The sequence below is a fragment of the Photinus pyralis genome, unplaced genomic scaffold (genome assembly GCF_008802855.1).
Source record: "Photinus pyralis isolate 1611_PpyrPB1 unplaced genomic scaffold, Ppyr1.3 Ppyr1.4_LG1, whole genome shotgun sequence".
Classification (NCBI taxonomy): domain Eukaryota; kingdom Metazoa; phylum Arthropoda; class Insecta; order Coleoptera; family Lampyridae; genus Photinus; species Photinus pyralis.
The window spans coordinates 67,100,647-67,125,523 of NW_022170249.1; the positions used below are offsets into that span (position 1 = coordinate 67,100,647).

The 24,877-nt window shown below is 36.7% G+C and overlaps 3 protein-coding genes across 3 annotated transcripts; all 3 read left to right on the forward strand.

Annotated features, from left to right (window-relative positions):
- The first annotated feature begins 2,252 nt into the window (after positions 1-2,252).
- Positions 2,253-3,282, forward strand: LOC116160417. The gene is made up of 2 exons (XM_031473610.1): positions 2,253-2,360; positions 2,410-3,282. Exons 1-2 carry the CDS (start codon positions 2,294-2,296, stop codon positions 3,267-3,269), a joined length of 927 nt encoding a protein of 308 aa, XP_031329470.1. The 5' UTR covers positions 2,253-2,293; the 3' UTR covers positions 3,270-3,282.
- A 13,480-nt stretch (positions 3,283-16,762) lies between these two features.
- LOC116158889 lies at positions 16,763-18,741 on the forward strand. The gene is made up of 3 exons (XM_031471750.1): positions 16,763-16,795; positions 17,339-18,325; positions 18,455-18,741. Exons 2-3 carry the CDS (start codon positions 17,687-17,689, stop codon positions 18,653-18,655), a joined length of 840 nt encoding a protein of 279 aa, XP_031327610.1. The 5' UTR covers positions 16,763-16,795; positions 17,339-17,686; the 3' UTR covers positions 18,656-18,741.
- A 977-nt stretch (positions 18,742-19,718) lies between these two features.
- On the forward strand, positions 19,719-21,353 carry LOC116166226 (tigger transposable element-derived protein 4-like). The gene has a single exon (XM_031481095.1). It carries the CDS (start codon positions 19,719-19,721, stop codon positions 21,351-21,353), a length of 1,635 nt encoding a protein of 544 aa, XP_031336955.1.
- The last annotated feature ends 3,524 nt before the right edge of the window (positions 21,354-24,877 follow it).

Below are 24,877 nucleotides of genomic sequence, written 5' to 3' on the forward strand. Positions count from 1 at the left end.
AAATCCTATATGCCGATAACTATTACTACAGCGTTCCCCTTGTTAGTCGGTTACTGAAAGAAAAGATGATGTACTGTGGCACATTGAGGGCCAATCGGAAAGGTTTACCACCTTCATTTGTTACTAAAAAGAACATCAAACGGGGTGAAATATATGGGAAGAAAAAAGATTCCATCAAAATCATTAAATGGATGGATAAAAGGCAGGTTTTGATGATTAGCAGTGTACCTTCACATAATACGAATTTACTACCCATTGGGAAGAAAAACAAAAAAGGAGAAGAAATTGTTAAGCCACTATGTATTATACAGTACAATTCAGCAAAAAAGGGCGTTGATTATTCAGATCAAATGTCTTCGTATCATAGTGTCCTTAGAAGGAGTTTGAAGTGGTATCGGTAAGATCTTCTTTATATATTTTTGGCCATTATTTTCCCTGTTCTTTTTACAGAAAGGTCATGTTCGAAATGATCCTTGGGACATGTGTCGTCAATGCACTAATTTTATATAACATGTGTTCTGAAACTAAACTTAGTATTACGGAATTTAGAAGGCAGCTAGCATATTCACTTGTTAAACCTATGGAGCCACCAAAACCTCCTAAAAAGAGAGTACACAGTTTAACAAAACCAGATGGTCCTGGGCGGAAGAAGCGTAAACCTTGCAAACAGTGCCGTCAGGTTTTAAAAGCATCAGGCTTATCCCATCGTGAGGTGGATAAGAAGGTTAGAAGAGTGGTCACTTATTGCGCAGATTGTCCAGGCGAACCCGGATATTGTTTAAATTGTTTTAATGAGACTCATAAATAGGTTTTTTAATCTCTGAAGAAGTGTTTAGTTTTCGTACAGTATTTGTTTTTTGTTTTATGATTTTTACTTTACCTACTTATTTAGAATTTTAACAATGAATTGACTTGTATTTGTAACATGACATTTAGGTGTACCCAAATATCCTTATAACAAGATATTAAAACGTTACAAATATTATATAGCGCGCGTTTTACTGAGAAAAGGGTTTTTATAAGGTAGTACACAATTATCTTTACTTCTATGCGGCACGTATCCCAGGAGGCATGTGCTGTTCTGTTCATATAAAGATTACTTTATTTAGATAAGATCCGCACCTCATATTACTGCAGAAGTGTGAAAAATAATAAATGGAGGGCTCTACTTGCTTCATGCTTACACATGCCACAAATGGCATGGGTCGCATATAAACTAAATATGTTCACATGCCCCCATAGGCATGTGTCGCGCATTAAATGAATCGTCAAAAATGACAACCGCAGTCAACGTGCTAGGCTTTTATGAAGGAGTCTTACATATTTAAGTTATGATTTTTGTTTATGGGTTTGTAATAAATATATTACACAGTAAACGAATTTTATATGTTAGGTGGGCCTTATATCCCTCCGGTACCTTACTTGTATTCAATAATTACAGTAATAATAACATTATCGTCCGTAATTGTGAATTTCATGAGGTATTATACGTTATCCGGAGCTTGACGTAAAAATGTGTTAATTTGCTCAGGAGTGAACGTTTTTGATTTTTTGGGTTGATAACCTTCAGATTTTCGTTTTAAAAAGGCGCGCAATCTTGCATAGATATCGATGTTCGCACTATTATGAATGCTAATGGTGCTTCTCAACATAGAGTAACGGGCCCATAAAGATGAAGATTTGTATTTTTCGGCTAATTCGCCAAAATATACTAGAAGCACATTTTCTGAAAGCGAACTTATCGATTTTGTGTTACGCCAATCCATAAACGTTTTGTACACCATTTCATATTTCTTGCGAGATTTTTCAGGAAGTAAATTAAGGATAATTTGCTTTGCCGTTTTTTCAACATCCGGAGGAGTCCTCACTGCTCATCATGATTACACTAAAGTCCATTTTCACAACCTGATTTCTCGTAATTTGTTTGATTGACATTAATGTTTGACAACTGAATTTATCGGGATCCGAGATCCTGATTTTTGTTACATACATGTTTCACTAAAGGCGAATTTTGGCGATGAATGTGGTGCGCGTATAAGGAACCAATGCATTTTGGCGACGAACAAGTGACGTCATTGTTATGAAATCGTAACGCGGTTTCACGAAACGCTGGATGATGGTTGAGGGAAGTGTTCAATTGCAAGTTTAACGGTTCGTTAAATACTCGTGTTGTCGTTTTCGGCCGAGTGCGAGGTCGAGTCTCGAGTGTAAACACTAAACAATTTAACCTCGCTTCGTTGTGTACGATTTTGTGTATTTTGATTTTCATGAAGTTCTTATTCGTTACGTTATAATGCAAAACGTTCAAAATGCAAGTATTGTAGATGTGGAAGATGATTGCTATGTAATTGAATTAGAAGGTAAAAAAATTGACTTAAATTTTGCTCCCAACTACATTAGTAATTACAGATGGAACAAAATATAAACTGCCGCCGGCATGCGGTAAATACACAAACATTGATGATAATGCACTTGTTGCGGTTGATGAAAACCAATTCCTACGTTTAAAAATTCCGGAACCTTCAGAGACCATGACAAACCCTTTGCCTTCGGCAAGTACATCCGTAGAAGATGTTATTTGGAAATCAGCTCGTAATCAAACTCAAGCTGACATAAATGCGATTATAACCTTTTTAACACTGAGAAGTAGTGATAAATATGACCGTTTATTTAATGATAAAAAAACTGTCAAGTTAAAAGTTTGGCAAATGCTAGCTGAAGCTATGAATCAAGAGGGATTCCATGTTGGTAATGGCAAAGAAGCAGCTGAACGTTGCCGACAAAAATATCATAACCTAATGAAATCTTATTTACAATTAACAAAAAATAGTAAAACTGGCACCGAAGGTGGAAAGCCACTACCTCCATATTTTGATTTAATGCACAAGTTGTATGGCACAAAACACAGTGTTAATCCGACATACACTGTAGACTCATTGACTGGTGAACAGGAAAACGAAAATAACAGTGAAGAGAATATTGAAATACAAGAAGAAACAAAATCTGGTCCTTCCACCCCTTCCACAAGTGGGACTTCAACACCCACTGCCCGTCCATCTAAACTAAAGCCTAAAAGTAATTCAGATAGAATTCTGTCATCAATAGAAGCATTGCACAAACAACAGCAAGAAAGCAACCAACGTAATTTCGAATCTATCGAAAATTTATTGAAGGAACAAAATCAATACAAGAAAGAATTTCTATCATTATTCAAGAAAATAGTTGAAGGGAAAAAGAAAAGAAAACGTGAATCGTCTGAATCAGATTAAAATCAATGCCTTAGTCAAGTTTATTAAAAAAATCAAAATTTATACATAAGTTTCATAGTTAAGTATTCGTGTTAGACATTACTCATTAATAAATCTTTTATGGAATTACTTTTTTCATATTGCTTTGTAATGAACTTTTTTCAGGTCTACTGTTAGCATAAAATGTATCGTCCTCAACATGGGTTTCAGGCCATATGTGATCTTTAGACAAATATGTAAAATTATGTAACACACAGCATGCTGTAGTTATTAGAACTACTTTTTTAACACTATATACGTTGACATATTGAAGGATCCTCCACCTTCCTTTTAGTCTCCCAAATGTATTTTCAATTACTACTCTTGTACGACTATGAATTGTGTTATGATTTGATTCTGCTCTGGTTAGCCGACCATTATCACTGAAACGTTAGGACTAATAAATCAGTTCTTACAAAAATTACCGTAACATACATGTAAGGAGTAATTAACCAGTCCCTCAAGAAATATGCAGAATCTCCAAGTAAATGATTCTTGTTATAAAAATAAGTATTTGGCCCGAGCTCTTCTAAATTTTTGTAGAAACTGCTATTTTGAAATACCTATAAAATATCAGGTTTTTATAGGTATAATTTCCACGCAAAATTATTTACTCTAGAATCATGAGCCGATCCAGGAAATCCAACAAAAATATTGGTAAACATACAATTTGCATTGCAGATTCCCTGAAGTATTATGGAATGGGAATGTTTCCTATTTAAATAGCTCAGTTGATGTTTTTCTGGCACTTTACAAGGGATATGGGATCCATCTATTGCTCCAATAACTCCTATCAATTGAACATAAAGGTCGATAAGTAAGTAGTTATAGAGATATACCTAAATCACCTTACCAGGATATCCAGCCATTGCTCTAAATTGTTGCTCTGTAACAACAGCTTCTGCAGCATTAGGCCATGTAATATATTCCGATGCTAAACTTGCCACAGCCGTTATGTAAGTTTCAGTAATATGTAACGCAGTGGATTCGCTTACATTAAATTTGTCAGCAATAGAAACAAATGTTTCTGCTTTCCCTAGGTACCATAACGTGATTAATAAGCACTTTCCTTGTGGGACACTGGTATATGTCCTCCATGAAAATGCTTTTTTTGAACTTTTACAGATACTTTCTTTAACAGCTGCTCAAATGTGGTATGTGACATACCTACGAAACATTCTAAAAAAATCTGTTTCTAGATAATGAGGTAGCCAATCTTCATAATATCCATCTGGTCGGATGTGCGTTTCCCTTAGTCTACTGACACATAACAATATATTTTCCCATATGCCATAATTATTAATTGTGTTATGCAATAACTGTAAAATGATGCTATTGTCATCATCAAAAAGTAAATGACTTGCTAATACAAGTAATTTCTGTTCCTGATTCATTGCATTAAATAAGAACATAAACAATAAACATAACCACAAAATTTTAAACTTCAAAGTTCAAACAACAAACATCAAACATGGAAAAATTCATTTTGGCGAGGACAGTTGTTGATGACGTCACAGCTTTAACCGTGTTTATAAAGTGATAAACCACGTTCGTCGCCAAAATTCGCCTTAAATGTGACCTAAAAGAGTAATGACAAACTCGGAATACGATTGGGTGACAACAGTTGAATAATGAAATCATATTAAATAATAGATAACTTTCTCAATTAAAAACCCATCAGTATTCTACCTAATATGAGTAGAAAAAGTAATTATTATTAATACTGCATTTACTTGAACTTGCTCAATTGATTTCAATGGAAATGTAAATGGCAGGTCTGGTACACCATCAACAATATGATTTTTTTGAAATCCATGCCAGAATTTGATCATTATGTTCTTTTACGCAAGCAACAAGGGATGTAAGATTTGCTAAAATTAAATTTGAAATAACATTTAGAAAAATTGTGCAACTCACTAAGTTGCGTATACAGATTAGGATTACTTGAATTGCAATTGAAATCAGGCATGGGCACATTATTCTGTTCGACAGGAAGTGGTGCTTGGAGTAACAAGTACGTTCGAGTGTATCAACATATACGGGGAGACCACGAGAAATACATTTTTGATTTGACTGTATCCAGCCCTGACGAATCGTGTGCTGATGGGGCATTGATCATTCACCTTCTAAGGATTGCCCATTTAGGCATCTCATTCGTAATGGAGCAGTGTACGGTTGAAAACCACGTGTTTACCTACGATTCGTATGTTACAAATAATGTCTCAGTTGCAGCTCAGTGTGATTTTCGGAATCATTTCAACATTGGCCGTGGGTCGAAACCTTCTAACACATTTCATAATCGTTTGTAGGTACGGGTCCATGCTGAGCGGCAACCATTGAGTCATTATGTCTAACATGCGAATCGTAGATAAACACATGTTGTTTAGCCGTTCCAGGCTTCATTGGGACTGAGATACCTAAATGTCCCCACCTTAAGAAATGAAATGAATGACCCTACGATTCGGGCTGAGTACAGTTCCATAACAAATTAACATACTACTCAATTGTCCCATAGCTATGATTGAACCAGACTGACAATATTAAAATAGGTGACTTTGTTATTAACGAAAAAGTGGACAAATATTATGTACTTATAAATACTGCAGTAACTATTTATTACTTTTTATATAGACCCTGCCATTTAAATAGACTTCATTACTTACGGTCAGAATCCAGGTGGGTACTACGGACATTTTTCTTAATTTGGGTTCGATTTCTTCTGTTCTTTCTTCTGGGGCGGCAAATTTTGTTGTTAGTATACGATAAAATGTTATAATGTAACAATTGACGCAGCAATAATTGCTGTGAGGAGCCGTTTTGATTCTCATAAAGAATTATTAGACATACCATAGCAAAGAATAGTTTACCAGCCAAGGCACTTGATAGAATCTTCCAACTTACGGGTATAGAAAAAGACGATGAATTACTATCGTTTGCCTTATTTTATCCTAATGTTGTCTCCTGACGTGTGGGAAGGTATTTATTTACCCATCGGATCCCGAAGACACAATTAACACTGCATCTACAGACTCATGTGTGTGCTGAAGACGTTGATAGAGTTTCAAATGTATGCGGCAGAGTATAAAAATTTATTTCAAGTTTACAAGTTTCTTCTTAATCTGCCTATGACACAAGCGAAATGCGAAAGGCATTTTTCACAATTAAAAATTATTAAAAACAGATTACGGCAATGCATGAACAATGAACACCTCAAGTGCTTCATGTTCATGTATTGCCAATCGGATTAGAAACGCTTGATGATGAGATTATTATTAATAATTTGTGTAAAAATAGTAGGGAACTATCAAGATTATTGCTATTGTGATTTGATTGTACATATTTACCTAATATGTTATTCGTCTTTTTTAGTTTTATTGTAAGATTAAATATATTAAAATTAATGGTTATTTAACTCGGTTTTTAACGATATTAATGGCCGTTTGCACCGACAAATATAAGCGGTGCTTAGCTTATCCATGGCAACGATTACTGCGACAATGGTTACCATGGATTTTGAGCCACGCTTAAATTTTTCGGTGCAAACGGCCATTAGACTCAGTTGGCGGGCGGCAAATTAGGTCATTCCCGGTAGAAATTTAACTACCAGAACGCCCCTGGTTTTAATCAAAGGTAATTATGGAAATAATTTAGTGTTACAGTTGATGCTATATGAATTTACAATTGTAGATTATGATTCTTGGCACATATCGGCTGCGAGAAAATGAATTCGAGACAATTTCGGCAAAGTGGTTCAGACATGCGAAGCAGAGGCTCAATAGATCTAAACAACAGTTAAACCTTAAACGTTTCTATTTTCCTGTATTTACAGTCATAATAACATAATTTGGTATTATTATTTGCAATATTCATTCCATCGATCACAGAGACGGAAACCAGTTCGGTGAATGGATGCCCTCATACCTCGATCACAAGAGTAAAACCAGTGAGATCTGTTGAAATAAACGACACAACTAAATTAACCAGTGCTATCGTCGAGTGTATTAATAGTGTTGTTGAAGTAAAATGCCGTGCCAAAAATATTGTGGATATTGTTACTTGTTGGTGAATGTGCAGGGCAAGTCATCATAAAAAAATGTCCAACATGTCAACTATAAACTACCACAGATTCAATACTACGTTGCCACTATTATATAAAAATACCTACATACATTACATATCTCCCTTTTTAAGACTGATAAAATACACTTTTACATCGTCACAATCACAACATTCAATTTTAAACATAGTCCTTCAAATATGTAGGCTTTTTAACCCTTCGTCTAGATTCCGTACAGGTTTTAGATATTTCTGGTTCGGGTACTAGTACAGAAGTGGTAGGATTTTCAGGAGGGGTCGTCACTGAAACCGAAACAGCTTCTGCCTTTTGGTGTTGTCCAGGAACTTTACTGGCGTGTTGCTCTGCTTCATGTTTTTCTTCCTCACACTTTGGTTTGACAATTTTCTTAATTTGCTCTAATATGTCTCCTTCCTTTAGTTTACAAATATAAATTTTGTTGGATTCGATTTCTTGGATTACCGCTTCAATCCAGTCTGGTTTGTTTTTATTTCTGATATCTCTTACAAACACTTCCTGTCCCAGCTCAAACTTTTTTCGTCCCTTCAGTGTTTCATTTCTCTTTTTAGATTGCGGGGGTGGACTAGGTCGCACTTACCATCATTTCCTGATCCACCATCAGCACCAGAGACGTTCATACGAAAAAACTTCAGGAAAAGCCAAATTCTTCTTGTTCCACACTTACTCCTGTGCATAGAAATTCGCCCATCTCGCAATCGTTTCTAAACGAAACACCTCAGATGAGGGCGACTCTTACAAAATCCACCTCCACTGCTAACTCAAGTGCAATGACCACATCATAAATTGCTTCAGAAAATGGTAATTTTTATTTCCCATTTGTTTCATATTAAAGTAGTTAGAGCGCCTAGGTAAAAGTAACAAGAAGTTGGTGAAAATTTGGTCACTTATTCTCTGAGAGACGCACTTTCTAATGGTCAAAAGAAAAAAGTGTTCCTATGTGCCGTTTCTGAGATATTTGACAGTAAAAACAGGGTATTTTAACATGGGCTCTTATGAACAGACTCAGTTTTTCTGAGCTAGCGAAGGTTTTTGTATCAAGACTTAAATGAGATGGGTCTCATTAGAAGCGAAATTTTGTGACGAATCTAAATATGCACGGAAAAGTACATGTTCATGATGAAATAAGGAAGATATTTACCGCCAGAGCGGCGTCTGCTCTGACGCGGCAGCACGCTATGCAGCACGCGTTTAAATATGATGACTTTTCCACTAGGTCTAGTATATAGCTGAGCTAGGACAATCTTTTCCTTCTTCTGCTGAGCACTTTTCTTCACAAAAGGCATGGTGTCTTTCAGAAAGAACACCAAAACCAGCGATATTTATCAAGGCCTGCACACGTCTTGTTGACACACTGATCGGATCGAGATCAAGATATCGGCTGGGGATCTCTGGCGCCAACATCGAAAAACCAAATCCACTACACCGACTTCACGTAAAACGCCAAATTATGTATTTTCCCGGCTTTTACATACGTCTCGCACACGTTTTGATTAAAAAGAAATACATTCGTTTAGGATTTACCGCTTGACTGTGAATATTTAGTCGCGGTGTGTCGTCAACATTTAGTGTGCAAAGGTTTGAAACAGGGTCGAAAAGTAGGGAGACTAGTCAAGTTGACTACTGTATATACCTTTTTAAAAATCATGTAAGACGTTTGCATTGTGCTGAGGTACAAAATACCACTCATACCGTATTTCTAATTATGTTTCCTTCATAACAACATTTTTTTGGGGACGTTTACCGTAAGTAATAGGTAGGCCGAGTACATCACTTGACTTCAGCCGAACGCGCTCTAACTACTTTAACTATTAACTTTTTTTTTAAATTCAGACGACTTGTTCTTTCAAAATTGAACAACAGAATTCAAAAAATCGGCCAAATTGAAGAAAGGCTCACTTCAATAGAACATTGGAAAATTCATGCAACAGAAGATGGTTCAGTTAGTGAAGAAGAGGACACCGAACTCCCACTGCACAAAGAACAATTGCTTTTGGATGAATCGGTAAATGTTTCTTCAACCAAAACCATTTACACTTGGGCAAAAAAAGACCTAAACTGTAGGTAAGTTCTAACACGTTTACAATAAGTGCAGCTGCTTCTCTGGTAAACTACCACGCTATTTTGCCAAAAATCGAGATTATTGGATTAAAAACACGCGCTTCTTCAAGAAAGTTATTCAGTTGCTTTGAAAGAATGGAAAATGCACTTTGTTTCAGTAAATTTAGGAAACTTATATAAGAGTTTAAGAGCCAGTGAATTTTTTTCCGTAAAAAGTTGCCGATGGACGATGTCTTGCTTAAACCATGTAGTGTTATACCCTACAATCGAAAACCGTAGTCTGACAGCATGTAGTGGAGAAGTTTGGCGTAGCGATAATTAATTAGTCATTAAAAAATTCAGGAAATTCGAAATACTTGCCGATGGTCAATTTTTGCGGTAAATCATTCAAAAATGTGCGATTATCAAGGCTATAATAATGCCAGACGATTTTCGTGGGTTTAAGACCTTGCGAGACGCCCTCAAAGTACAAAAAATTGTCCGATTTTCGAAACACTTGCCGAAACCTGCTTTTTTTTAAATAAAAAAGAAAAAAATTACGAATCGAACGCACCCAGCGCCAGACGGTTTTGACGAGTATCCGTGCCAGACGATGCTGAAGTTGCAGTTTTACGCGTCCGTGAGTTTACATACACACGCCGCGCCGCGCCGGCGGCGAGGAGATAACGCGCCGCGATGAGACAATCTGGCTGTTGGTAATTCAGTACCCACGCGAGCGCGTGTAAACCATGACTACAAATACTCCAACTTTTTATGTGTTAAAAAAAATGAAAAAATAGTCCTCTTTACAAATGATACATTACTAAAATGTCGTGAAGTGTTTAAATACAGTGACGTGCGATTACCAGAAGAAGTGAATGCAACGCAGGGATACCGCACGCACCGTGTTATAGAACATTTACTGCGGTAGTTAAAAAATATTCACCCAAGAAATATGCCCTACAAACAGCGCCTCTTCAACACTATCAGCACAAACTTCGACTTTGGGGGAAAGATCAATCGATGTATTGAAGTCGCCTATTGCATCAACACCTAACATTGCTACAATATGTACTACCGATGTGTCAACATCAACACTATTAACTATTGGCGAACGTTCCAATGCTTCGATGTCACAAAAACCAGAAATTAACCCCCAACTATCTCACACATCGTCATCAATGTCCGCAGAACTTCCTGGTACATCAACATCTGTTCAATCTATTATTTGGGATTTGACAATAGCGAAAAGTTATGTATATTTTGCAATAAAAATACAAAGAGAGTCAATGGAGTTGTACAGAAGTTGATAGCTGCAAGTACGGAACAATTTGTCGAGACCTTATAACAACGTGCCTTAGATCTAGACGATGCAGATAAAATAGACTGCAAAGCAAAAATTTTGTATATCACGTAGTCTGTGAACGAACGTACAAAACAAGTCACAGAACTGTGACATAGAAAGGTAATAAAAATTGGCATAAAATTCGAGAAATTCGTCAATTAGCCCGCGAGGAGATCTATTCATTACTAGAGGACTCCGTTGTGATGAACAATCGCTCATTTCTGTTGTCTTCGTTATGCAATATAACGTTCTGTTACGAAGTTGAGCTGCGTCACTTTGAAACTTCTATTTTAACATCACTAGTCAACGCGAAGAAAGAACATCAAGATAATTATGAAGAACAAAAAAAAGGTCATATATATATATATATATATATATATATATATATATATATATATATATATATATATAGTGAAAACTTCCTAACCTAAGACTGAAACTACCCACACAACTTACCTTTGTTAGCTCAATCTCACAAAGACTTTAAAACACAAATCTCAGGGCCCGTAAAATGAGTCCGACTACCCCTTTTTTCGTCCGGACAAGGGGTAGCAACCTCGCCAGGTCGGTGGCTATTACCTCCCTTCCAAATAAAATAATCCCTTGTTAACTGACTTCTGGAATGAAATTTAAGACCCACCGATGATCCAAACCTTTTTACGTTACCAAACTCGTTTCACACTCGGGATAAAAAAAAATCTTAAAATTTGAGAAACTCGAATCCTTGACCTTTACTTTGACACACACAAATAATAAATGACAAAAAAAAATTTTAAGCTAAATTTACAAAATCTGAAAAAAATGACTTACACGAATTGAAACACAAAACCGTCTCAGACGGTGATTCTTACAATTAAATTAAAACAAAAATGACAGTACTCACGGTGCTAATCCTTTTTACAAATGCACAAACGACCGATGCACACAAAAACACAAACACAGCCCCAGGTATGTGCTGACACAGCTACTCCTACAGCTCCTCGGCGATGCTGGCGTTAAACAAACGTTCCGCCTACTCCAGATGATGTAAAATACAACGCAAACGAAATCTCGCTGCTAAAATGGCGTTATTGTACCGCTCGTTTCCCTTCAACAAACTCCGTCCAAAAACCTTCTTAACTCTTCGATGCCGGCGTAATCCACACGTTCCCGGACTTTCAAATAACAATAGACGATGAATAAACTGGCGTAACTTTAGCAAACGCCGCTACAATAAACTTTCCAAAAATTTTCACATAAGACAAACGTAGGCTTCGCGAAACGGTACAATAAGCGCCTTCTCTTCGCTGTTCAAAACCATTTATACCCCAGTATCGTCAAATCTCGTTGCGACGCTTTCCATGAAAAATTTGAATTTCGGGGCCGATAAAACTTAACGTTCGACTCCGCGGACCAATAACATAATTGCATAAATGAAACTATTACCGATCGTAAATCAACTTAGACTGGCACTTTTACGAGTTTTAACACGCCAAAATTCCTATGAAATTCGCTCTTAAACAACTAAAAGTTTCCTTATCTAAAGTAACACTTGCGCAAAGCGCGTACACTCTGCTAACTTCCACGAATTTAACAATAACAAGACAAAATTTATTACATTTAAACACACTAATTACGGATTCGATTTTCCCAGACTTAAGTTTCTTAATTAACTCCGGCCGAGCATATATATATATATATATATATATATATATATATATATATAATATATATATATATATATATATATATATATATATATATATATATATATAAAAGTTTTGTTAATATAACGGAGACCACAGCAACTTTAATTTCAAGATGCAGACAAGCGTTTACTTACGCATCTTGTAATATTTAAATATTTATGTACTTTTCAATATATTTCAATTTATATATATATATATATATATATATAGCCCCGTATAATGCTATAATGCTTTGGTTTAACATCATTCCCTTTAACCGATATGTTAAAGTATAACTTATGGCCATCTGCATTTCTCTTGAAATAAGCCGAGCTCACGTAAGAGCTTAAGTAGTTAAGCGGGATTAGAGTTCAGTTTTAATGCACCACGCAAAATTCAAGCAAGCTTTGTAAAACTATGTTTGGCAAAAATATTGTAAACATAATGTTACTAACTGTTTGCTTTTATTTTTTTAAAAATTATTTTTGTTCCTAAGTCAGTTAAGTATGAGTAAAGAAAAAGTTAATTTTTTAAGTGCCAAAAAACATCACCTTTTGACAATAACTTTAATAGATGATATATTACTGCCTACTGCACTGCCTATATTAAATGAAATACAATTTTACACAACAAAAAAAAACACACCCTTCGAGTTCTTGTATATGTATAATGTTGTATGATTTTTTTCGCCGAAACAATTACGAACGAGTTTATCATGTGGGAATTACAAGTCCCAAAATCACCACAAAACTGACCAAAACACAAAATAGTGCACATACGCCATCTACCAGCAATCGTAGTACGCAATATTGTCAACATAACTAACCAGCGCAAAGGAAGTAATTGATGGCCCCTTCCGTCACGTGCTGGGCTATTCCCCACCATCGTTACATTTTTCTCTTCTCTTACCTTTTACTCGTACTCGTAGGGATAAAATGATTGTAATAGAAAACCAAATTGAATTCGTGACAATGCAATGCTGTTTATGAAAACAAAACTTCAATTTTTACTAATCGAAGATAAATTTATATATATATATATATATTACTGGTTTATTCTTAGTGAAGAATTTACTAATTTGGCAACAGAAGATTTGTTACAAAGAGCAGCGATTGTTTTACGTGAACAAATATTGTGCATGTACTTGAAATTCGACTACACTAACATGGTAGAATGTATATGTTCCTGTAGCCAAACTTTTGTAGTCAAATATGCCTCAGTTTACCACGACTAGTGTATCAACTTTGACTACGTAGCCAAACTTGACATTGTGTAGCCGAACTTACCTTTTTATACGAGAAAGTGTAGCCAAAATTAACCGATAACATATATATATATATATATATATATCTATTACTGGTTTATTCTTAGTGAAGAATTTACTAATTTGGCAACAGAAGATTTGTTACAAAGAGCAGCGATTGTTTTATGATATATATATATATATATATATATATCCCAAACGTTACTTGCAGGGCCAGGGAAAAGGCGTCGTAGGAATAGCGTGGATTGCTTGCGAAAGTCAAAATCATTGGCTGAAGACGTAATTTATGCAGTCCACAATGGCAAAATGAAGACAGCAAAGCATATCACACTGGGAATGACAATAAAAAGTGTAACAAATCATTAACATCCCAGAGTTCATATATATAATTCCAATTTAAAGACCGTAACAGAGAATTAAACTGTATGTCATTAAAATGTCTTCTTCCACCTACTCTTTCACCACCCGAAATCAGCGACCAAGTCCACATACCAGAAAAGGAAAAATCGCAGGTTGAAGATGAAACAGTGCTTCATGATAGCCCTACAACAAATCCACCCCCAGAAGGAAACACTGAAACCCAACCTGGACCTAATAATCTTGTGATAAAGGATATTCCATCCCCTTCCCTCCGATTTTGCATACGCATGCCTTTAGTGGTGCTAAGTTAAACTTTAGGGAATGGGGGGGGGGGGGCACATGTTCTACCCTTCATGGTATTCTAATGGAAGGTCTCATCGAAATAAATTGGTATGTACAAACTATAACCTTCCCGTGCGACTCTTTTTCGAGATCAGTGAGCGACGGGGCAATTTCGATAACTGGTAATTTTGCACGTGATCATTAGGGTGGAGTGAAAAAAAAATTTTTTAAATTTGATTAGTCCTGGGTTACTAAAACTTGCCTATAAGTGAGTTACTTACTCACGCCGAATATTAAGTATTTTGCACATCATCTTCAGGTGGCGCACGAGCTCCAAAGTTACAAATAAATTTGAATTTTCGCGCCACTTAGAAGTGGTTCAGTTTTATATTTACCGCGGTCCGCGACCCTCCCCCCTATCTGTGTTTACATCTTACTGCACTTTAGCATTCATTTTAGTTCGCATCGATACCCGGAGGTGAAAGCACGTCCCTCGAAACAACGGTGAAAAAACGCGACATTTACTTCTAAAATAATGCCTAAAACAAGAAAAGATTTGTCATGTTCTGTATTTGGTGGTCCAGAAAAACTAAAAGACAATATGTTACCTACTTGTGCGGAAGTAATAAAACATTATTTGTGGGTGAGAAGTGACTTGATGTGGATTTCAAATGGAAAGGATCCTTCTATCAAAGAGATATGTGCGAAAATAGCAACTGATTTGTCAAATCTGTGGAAGAAAGCATCACTTCCTATTATCTCTAACCAACAGATCATTTCAAGACTAATAGATTACTACAAAAAATACAAAAACCTAATGAAATGTCGAGTAACGCAAAAAAAGGCAGACTTTTATGAAACTGCGAGAAAAACACTCTTCGACATATCAGTCTGTAAGTGCGCCTGTTTAGATTCCTGCAAATGTTCTACGAAAATACCTCGAGCAGAAAGAGAGTTTTTAACTGATCAGAGAGGAGATCGGAAAATGTATATAGGGTCAATAGATGCTAAGAGTACGAAAGTTATGGCGCGTAAGCAATTGAGACGTGAATTTGAAGAATTGCGGCAATCACAATCTGTTATGAAACAACCTAGTCTCTCATCGGACGCTATATCAGCCAACATTTCTTCTTCAGAGAGTGATTCTGAACACATGGAAGAAAGTTCAATCGATCCTGATTTTTACCACAGTGTAATAACACCAACTACCAGCGAATCCGCGACAAATAAAACAAATAAACAAATGAGACTGCGTCTGAAAAATCTGGCCGCTGTTTGCGATAGGGCAGGTGTCTCTGATAGGTCAGGATCACTCATTGCAAGTGCACTTTTAAAAGATTTAGATATTATTTCACAGAAAGACAAGTCAAAAATAATAGACAGAAGTAAGTTGCGACGTGAGCGCCAGAAAATGCGAGAGGACCTTGTAACAGTTTAGTTTATTTATATTCAAATTTCAAAATTACCGCTTGCTACGTTAGGCAGGATATAGGTGAGATGGCGTCACTTGTACGCGTGCTTCTTTCCTCGCGCAGAATCGCGTAATTTTTTCACTTCATTTCCGTTTTAAATCCAACGAGGTTGTACTTGTAGAGCGTGGCATTGTGAATTCTTCTAAAACCAGTGGGTAATATTTGCCATCATTCACGTAAAATCTCTGGCAATTTTACCTGTTTATTGGCGTTGTCGAGTAGAGTAACTCAGAAGCCGTTTTCTCCGTTGTGAGGCTATATCTGGTGGAAGTTCATCGCCCTACCTACATGTAAGTGAAATGGCGTTGGCTTTCTTTTACGTTATGTTATCTAAAATTCTTTCAGATTCACAACCTCTTGGATAATTTCCATATTTCATTGATTTAAGTATTTTTCATTACCCTCCTGACGATTTCAGGTATGTTATTAAAGATCTCGTTAAGGGAGTGTTACATCTTCATTACTTTTAGGGGGTCCATGTAGTAGACGAATTCTTGTACCGGTCAATCCATGTAGTAGATGAATTCTTGTATGTAAATGAATTTGCATCTTGCGAATATTCCGGAGTACGAACACCTGTTGATTGCCGGCAGCTATCCGGCGTACCACCGAGTAGATAAGCGCTAACACCTAAACGATACCGGGAGCGACCAGCTGATTGTGGAATTTTCGGAAGATACGATCTTTTACACAACCTTTTTTATTTGCTTCAATACCGTTAATCTAGTGTAACCTTCCGACGATTTATGATCGGAGCTTTGTATTTTGTTCGCATCAAGTGTTTGAGGTCGTGACTCTCTTCAAGAGCAACGCACCTGTATTTAACGTATGGGTAAACGAGCCGGCTACGAGTAAGCTATTTTTGGCCCTTCCGGCTCATATAATCGTTCCGAGCGTTGTAGCTTGCGGTTTGTTTTTGTGTTACAGAACTGGAACTTCGAAGGAGAGCTCTTTTTCGGAGAAGACAGCGTATGTGTTATTCAAGGTAAGATTTTTAATTTACTTGTACCCAGTGTTGCCTATATGAGTTGTTATTCGGGTTAACTTAATTCAATCTTGGAATCTATTTGAAATCTTAACTACATTTTTGCTCGATCATTGTTGTAGGGGTCTGGTAACGTAATTATTAGGGAAGTGTTCAGGAATTTATTTGGGGATTATTTTTGTCATTTAAAGTATTTGTTATTGTCGTATTGAAGATACATTTTATTTGCCGATCCTGCACCGTTTTGTCAGGATTAATAAATCAGAATTGCTCGTAGTGAATTTATTATTTGGCTCTCTTGTGTTTTCCCAATTTCTATACAGGAGAGGTCAGAATTTGTGCAAAATTGGGTGGCGCTCAACTAATCATTTCTAGTGACTACCAAAGATCAAAAACTTATGTTATATGCCCAAACGAACAAACCGCTGTGGAAGATTCTCATCTCGAGCCCTTCTTTTAATTAAGAATCTGAGCTAGCTGGCCGTTTATGCGGCGGGGTTTGAGTTTTACAGCGCCGAACTAACCTCACGTTATAACCTGCAGAAATTAGAAAATCCCGACAGTCCGCTACTTGGTTTGTACTTTGATGGACGAAAAGATAAAACAATAATCCAGGAAGAGCGTGGAAACAAACGTTATAGAAAAACAATCACAGAAGAACACATAGTACTGCTCGCTGAGCCAGGATCTCGCTATATAGGGCATGTCATTTCTGGAACAGCTTCTTCTATCAAGGGTGGTATATTGCAATTCCTGAATTTGCACTTCAAAGATGTATCATCCCTCGTCGCCATTGGATGTGATGGGACAGCAGTTAACACCGGTTCAAAAAATGGAGTAGTTGCTCTAATAGAGAAACAATTGCATCGCCTATTACACTGGTTTGTGTGTATGTTACACGCAAACGAGTTACCACTGCGTCATTTGTTTATTAATTTAGATGGAAGTACTTCTGGCCCTAATAGCTTCATAGGAACGATTGGTAAACAGTTACAGAGTTGTGAGGGGTTACATGTGGTGACATTTAGCAAAATTGAAGCGAATTTACCTGACATAGATGTGAACCTTCTGAGTAATGATCAAAAATACCTCTACGAAGTGTGTATTTCAATTACACAAGGTCTTATTCCTCCTGACCTGGCTAATAAGCAGCCAGGCAAATTGGCGCACAGTCGCTGGCTTACTTGTGCAAATAGGATCTTAAGATTATATGTGGGAACCGCCAAACCGTCTCAGAGTCTAGTTGAGCTCGCCGAGTTCGTGATAAAAGTGTACGCACCGACGTGGTTCGACATAAAACTGATGCCTTCTTGCAGATATGGTCCACAACATATACTTAATATGATAAAGAGGTGTGCTTATTTAGAAGATGACAAGAAAGCGATTGTTTTTCGAACCATACAGCGAAACTCTTTCTTTGCTCACTCCGAAAATGTTTTATTGGCTATGCTTCAGGATGAAAGAGGCCACATCCAAGAATTAGCTCTAAGAAGAATAATGAAAGCTAGAAAGACCAACAAAGGAAAGAAGGTAAGAGAGTTTATTACCCCGAAATTGAATTTTGAAGCAAATGAATACTACGACCTAATAGATTGGACCACGGAAAAAATCTACGAGCCGCCTATTACACAAAAATATACTGACAGCGAAATATTGCAGAAAATTACTAGTGCCAACTTCAAAGTTACAGTCGAGGAATTCCCTTGCCACTCACAAGCTGTAGAACGAGGTGTGAAACTTGTAACAGAGGCTAGTTCAGCAGTGTGTGGTAGCAAAGCGAGAGATGGATACATTCGAGCAAGAATTAAATCACGAACAGAAGTACCAAAATTCGACACAAAATCGCAATTTTTTGTATGAGATTTCGTCTGTTTTTATATACTTCAATAATCGAATTTGTTGTTAATTTCCATACTACACTTAAATATGTACTACTTTCTTTTATTTTGCACCATTTTCATTAATAAATATTCAAAAATATGGTTAGTAATGTGTGTTTGATTTTTTGGCAAATTTAGTTTTTTTTTCAAAATTCAACTTCAGTGCGCCACCTGAAAGCTTCAATAGAAATTTATAATTTTTATCTATTAGTGAGCTATTGCCAAGTGACAACTTTTGATAACCCAGGAGTTACAAAATTTGAAAAAAAAATTTTTTTGGTTTTTTTCACTCCACCCTAGTGATCATATGCGCACGCGCCTTGTTCTTTCAGGTACCAAGATCAGTTTTGCTTACGTTAGTTTTGTAGTTTCTGTAGCTGGACGGAACGCATGAGTTATTAGCATTACTCATCATTAGTATAAAAGCGGTGATAGTATAACATTTTGTGTCCTAGTCACTTATTATGAAATAAAACATCAATTTGTAGGTAAGTAGAATGAATCACTTTGTATTTTGTCGTTTATTTATGAATTTGATGGATTGCTGAAGGTGATTATTTTGGGGGTTCATTTCGTTCAGTGGCGGCTGGTGAAAATTTCACCGCAAATCTCTAGAATATGAAAACTATGAATTTTACAATATAATGGAGAACTTCATAACCGCCATAAACCGTCTCGCTACAATCGCATATCGCTATCATCAGCAAAAATTATACAGTCAAACTCGGGTATAACGAACTCGGCATATAACGAACGCTTGCTTGTAACGAACGAAATTTAAAGGCACATCAGAATGCTGTATTAAAAGCATGTAATCTGTCCTCGCTTATAACGAACCTCGAATATAACGAACACTCTGATATAACGTACTAATTGTTACGCTCGAACTGATCAGAGCGATCGCCTATAACGAACCGTCGACGGTTTCCCCACCACATATGACCTCGCCCGGGTGTGTCGTCGTGAGTCATGACGATCGGTAGTTCAACGTAGTTAGTGTGACTCATATTGCCTTCGGTGCCGCGCGTGCAATATTTTTTTCAATGGCGGAGGAAAATGTGAAAGCTATAAATAAGCGGAAAGCTGTTTCATTAAGCCAAAAAATCGAAATTATTACAAAGTTACAGAATGGTGCAGCAAACGCTGCGATTTGTAGGGAGTATAAGTTGTCCAAGTCGACTGTCTCAACGGTATGGGCAAATAAGGAAAAGTATTTAAGCGTCCAACATGTAAATTCTCCTTCTACCAAAAAGCTAAGAGGGTCGTCTAAGCCAGAAGTAGACCAGTCACTTCTGAAATGGTTTTCATTAAAACGTAGCCAGAACATTCCTATTTCGGGACCCATTCTTCAAGCCAAAGCTGCGGAATTTGAAAAAATTACGAAAACTCTGAATACTCAGGAATCACAAGAAGAACCAGGGTCTTCATCGAAAGAAATTGAATACTCTAGAGGATGGATTGACCGCTTTAAACGCAGATATGACATTCAATCTGGGAAAATTCATGGTGAATCGGCTAGTGTGTCTTTGGAAGTTACCAACCAGTGGATAAATACAGTTTGGCCTGGTTTGAGAAGTAAATATGAAAAGTGTGACACCTTTAACGGTGATGAAACCGGATTATTTTTTAAACTGACACCTGACAGAACCCTAAAATTCAAAGGAGATAAATGTTCTGGAGGAAAATTGAGTAAGGAGCGCATTACTGTGTTTGTCTGTTCAAACATGGATGGATCTGAAAAACGTAGACTTGTTGTAATTGGCAAGTCTGCTTCACCAAGATGCTTTAAGGCAACAAAAAATCTTCCAGTGACGTACTATTCAAATAAGCGAGCATGGATTACATCGGAGATCTTCGAAAAAATTTTGAGAGATTGGGACACGGAATTGGAGAAAAGGAAAAGGAAAATTTTGCTATTGGTTGATAACTGTCCGGCCCATCCAAAGGTACTCAATCTTAAACGCATTGAGTTAATCTTTTTGCCTCCAAATGTTACAGCCGTGCTTCAACCTATGGATCAGGGCGTCATACGTAGTTTGAAATCTCATTATAGGCAGCAGCTTTTGTTTAAGTTAATTCGCGCTTTAGATAGTAATAATGATTTAAAAATTACATTACTAGACGCTGTTATGATGCTAGTGACTGCTTGGGGACGAGTCAGCTCTACAACCATCTTGAACTGCTTCCGTCATGCAGGATTAGATATTGGGCGTGATGCGTTTGACGAAGACGACGACATTCCATTGGCTTTATGGATAGAGAAGGAAAGAAGTAAAGAAATAGATAATATACCAGATTTGAATGAGTGGGCAAAAAGTAACTCAATAACAGATTTTGATGACTTTAATTTAACAGAGTATGCCACTGCCGATGACAATTTAGTTGTAGCTGAGTTTCCTTCTGATGCAGAGATAGTGTCTTCAGTAAGCAGCCAAATCGACATTGAAAGCGAAGAACTAGAAAAAGGAGAAGATAGTACAGAAGGAGAAAATCAAAGGGAGCTGCCTACGACATTGGAAGCCTTGGACTCATTGGAGACAGTAAATAAGTTTTTACGTTTTAATAATCCCACCGATGATTGTATTAACGCATTAGAACTTATTCATGGTACGATTCAGAAATCTCTTTTAGAAAAACGTAAAAAGCAAACAAAAGTTACAGAGTTTTTTAAATTGTAGAACATAGAGTTTTGTTTTTTTTAGGTTGAGTTTATCTTATGTAGTAATAATACATTTTTTTCCGATTTTGAATTATTTAGACGTAAGTAGATCTTAAGAGTTTCATTCTTGTTATAATCAAAATACATACATCCATACGTACATATGTATGTAAGTATTTTAAAATAATGAAATAAATGTGATGTCACACAATACTAATTATTGTTTTTCTTTATATGTATGTACATACATATATAAAATATGTACATATTGCAAGATGTACATACACCTTTTGTTATGACGGGGCTCGGCTATAACGGCCGCCCGGCTATAACGATCATTTCCTTTTCCCCCTTGAGTGTTCGTTATATCCGAGTTTGACTGTATATGGAATGCAAAATGTTACGTTTAATATTCCATGATCGAGAAAGGAAATATTGAATCAAGATAAGTAATTGTCGTTATAGTAAAAACATAATTTGTACAGTATTCTCGTTCACGTTGTTAAATAGATTTTATAATTAATCTAAAAGGTTACGGGCCCAGCTTCGTAAAGGGTTTAATCAGTTCCGTGTTTGCGAATTTATTTTTCTGTGCAAAGTGCGTGTTGAAATGGATGGCGTAATGTAGCGAATTGAGCCATTAAAGAATAACAATTTTGATGCGTGGAAATTGCAAATGAAAGCGATTTTACAGCAAAGTGATTTTTATTACACTTACCACGGGTCTTTCTATTCAAAACTTTACCTCAAAGTGCGAACTTCTTCTCATATTCTTGACTTATACGCCAGACTAAAAATTAGTAACGATGAGAGTATGCAAATTACGATTTTATGGAATATTTAAAAAGTCGCGGAATTTCGAGGCGATTAACAATTTCTCACAACCCTGAACAAAATGGGGTAGCGGAACGCAAGAACCGCACACCTCAAGAGATGACACGTTGCATACTTATAGAATCCGGGCTTCCTTCATCGTTCTGCGCTGAAGCTGTGAATAGGGCGAACTACATAAGGAATAGATGTGCTTCAAAAAGCCTGAATGGAATTACTCCATACGAAATATGGACGGGAAAGGTACCCAACTTCAGTCACCTCAAAGTGTTTGGTTCCAAGGTGATTTACCTAGAAAGGAAACCAGGAAAGGGCAAGTTAGAACTATCGCGAAATCTCTCGATATTTTCGAACACATTTGTCCCATAATTGCAAAAGAACAGCTTCACTGTAATCGTAATGCAAACGTAAAGGAATATCCCCACAGAACAACTAAACAACACGGCTAGTTCCCAAATAACACAGTACATACATTGCAAATACATAGTACGTACAGCGCTGGATTTACGGACGTATTATGTACGTTGCCAAAAGTAAGTACATTATACATACATAACAGTAGGTACGTCTAATGTACGTACGACGAAGTACGCTCGTTCGTGTATTCAAATCTAGAGCCTAAGAGTAAATAGTACTTTTTCTCACTTGTACTAAAAATAACTATTTATCCGCACTCTTCTGATAATTGTGAAAAGCAATACAATTTTCTCATACGTACCACATAGCTGCATCTTGAAATAATTGTGTTTTTGTGTTTATTACCAAAAAGTAATGTGTTAATAGTCTACCGACAGGTTTTCAGAAAATAACTTTGTCATTTAATTTTCCTAACTCACGGTTATGTTGTGTTTGAGTAAGGTATTTGATTTTTTCGCCGCTAAAACTAGACTGAAGAATTATATTGAATTTTCTGAGACGAAATGAAATTCCATTCGTTACCATCGACTGTGAGGAGAAAAAAGATTTTTTCGCAACAATGCAAAACAATATAAAAAACAAATCGTTTTTTTGCAAGACGTGCAATATTGAAAATCATGCTCGTTGTATCACAAGACCCTTTCTATTCATCGATTGCGACAACGGCTACGTCGCTTTGAACGAAATACCCGTTCAGCTCCAGTATAGTGAGAAGACTTACATCTTAAGGGCAGTCATTCATTTTGAGCAACCATCGACTCACTCCGTTAAAGCTATTGGCCACTACATGACATATGCAAAAAGACTGGATGGACTATGGGAACTCTTTGATGACTGCTCGAAAGAGTTCGCCACTGTGTCGTCAAATTATAGGGTCAACCTTCATCTAATTCTGTATTCTCTTTAAACAGTTCTTGTAATAGTAGCATGTATGACCTAAGTGAGTTCAGTTTTTAATATACGGATTTCTATTTTTCAAGTATTTGACGCGCTGTTTTCTCTCCTTGGTCGAGTCGCCTGGATTTTGACAGATCTACATGTGACAGCATAGACCGAGCAACCAACTGAGATCACGATAATTTTTGATAGCACGGTACCAATTTTGCATGATATGGATATGTCTCGTCCGCATTCTAAACGGAAATAAAACATTCAGTTGAGGTGTCACATCTCAGGAACCGTAGGTGTGGTTGAGTTCGAGTATGAAGCACTAAGCTTGGTCGCCTCATTTGTGCTTTAAAAAGAAAAAAGTTGTAGCCAACTTCCAAGTACTAACTTTGAAGTCCCATATCTCAAAAACCGCAAGTGTGGCTGGGTTCGAGTATGAAGTACAATGAAGCACTAAGGATTTAGTGGGGTCGCCTCATTTGTGCTTCAAAAAGAAAAAAGTTGTAACCAACTTCCAGGTGCTAACTTTGAGGTCCCGTATCTCAAAAACCGTAGGTGTGGCTGGGTTCGGGTATGAAGCACTAACGAAGCACTAAGGATTTAGCCTGGTCGCCTCATTTGTGCTTCATACGTGTAGCCAACTTCCTGCACCCTTGGTTCAGTTTCAATTTTGTTGGCTTAGTAGAAAAAAATAAAAGTTTCTTTTATACACGTCGGCAAGTTTTTTGAACTTCTAGGGAGGGTTATGGAAAAATATAATTTCCGGTCTAGCTCAATTTACAATTGCGACGAAACGGGAAATACAACGGTTCCAAACAAACCCTCAAAAATAATTGCCAGAAAAGGAAAGAAGCAAGTTGGATCGTTATCTTCAACCGAAAGAGGCGTCACTCATTTGTTGTAATGCTTTGGGTCAGTTCCTCTAGTAATTTTGCCGCGAGTACGAAGAAATCCCCTGTTGGAAATAGGATTTCCGCCAAAAACAGAAATTGTGTACCACGCGGCAGGCTGGATGCAAACAGAATTACTATTTGTAGTATACATGTAATGTACGGGGTTAAGTGGTAGAGCAGACTACGGTATTTTACTGTGGAACTGAACTTCGCCCCATTTCACCATTTTAAACTGTATTTTTCTACTTTCACCAATTTAATAAAGGCATTATGTATTATTATTAAATATTTGCTCCAACCTGGATAAATCACTTTAATAAATATTCCAAGTCTCCGAAAGAAAATCCAGTCTTATTAATTTTGGATGGACATGTGAAAAATTTAACTCCACTTGACATTGCACGGAAGAACAATATTTATATACTTGTTCTTCTGTCACACACAACCCACCGTATGCAACCGCTAGATATTTCATTTATGTATCCGTTAAGCACATTTTATGAACAACATGTGA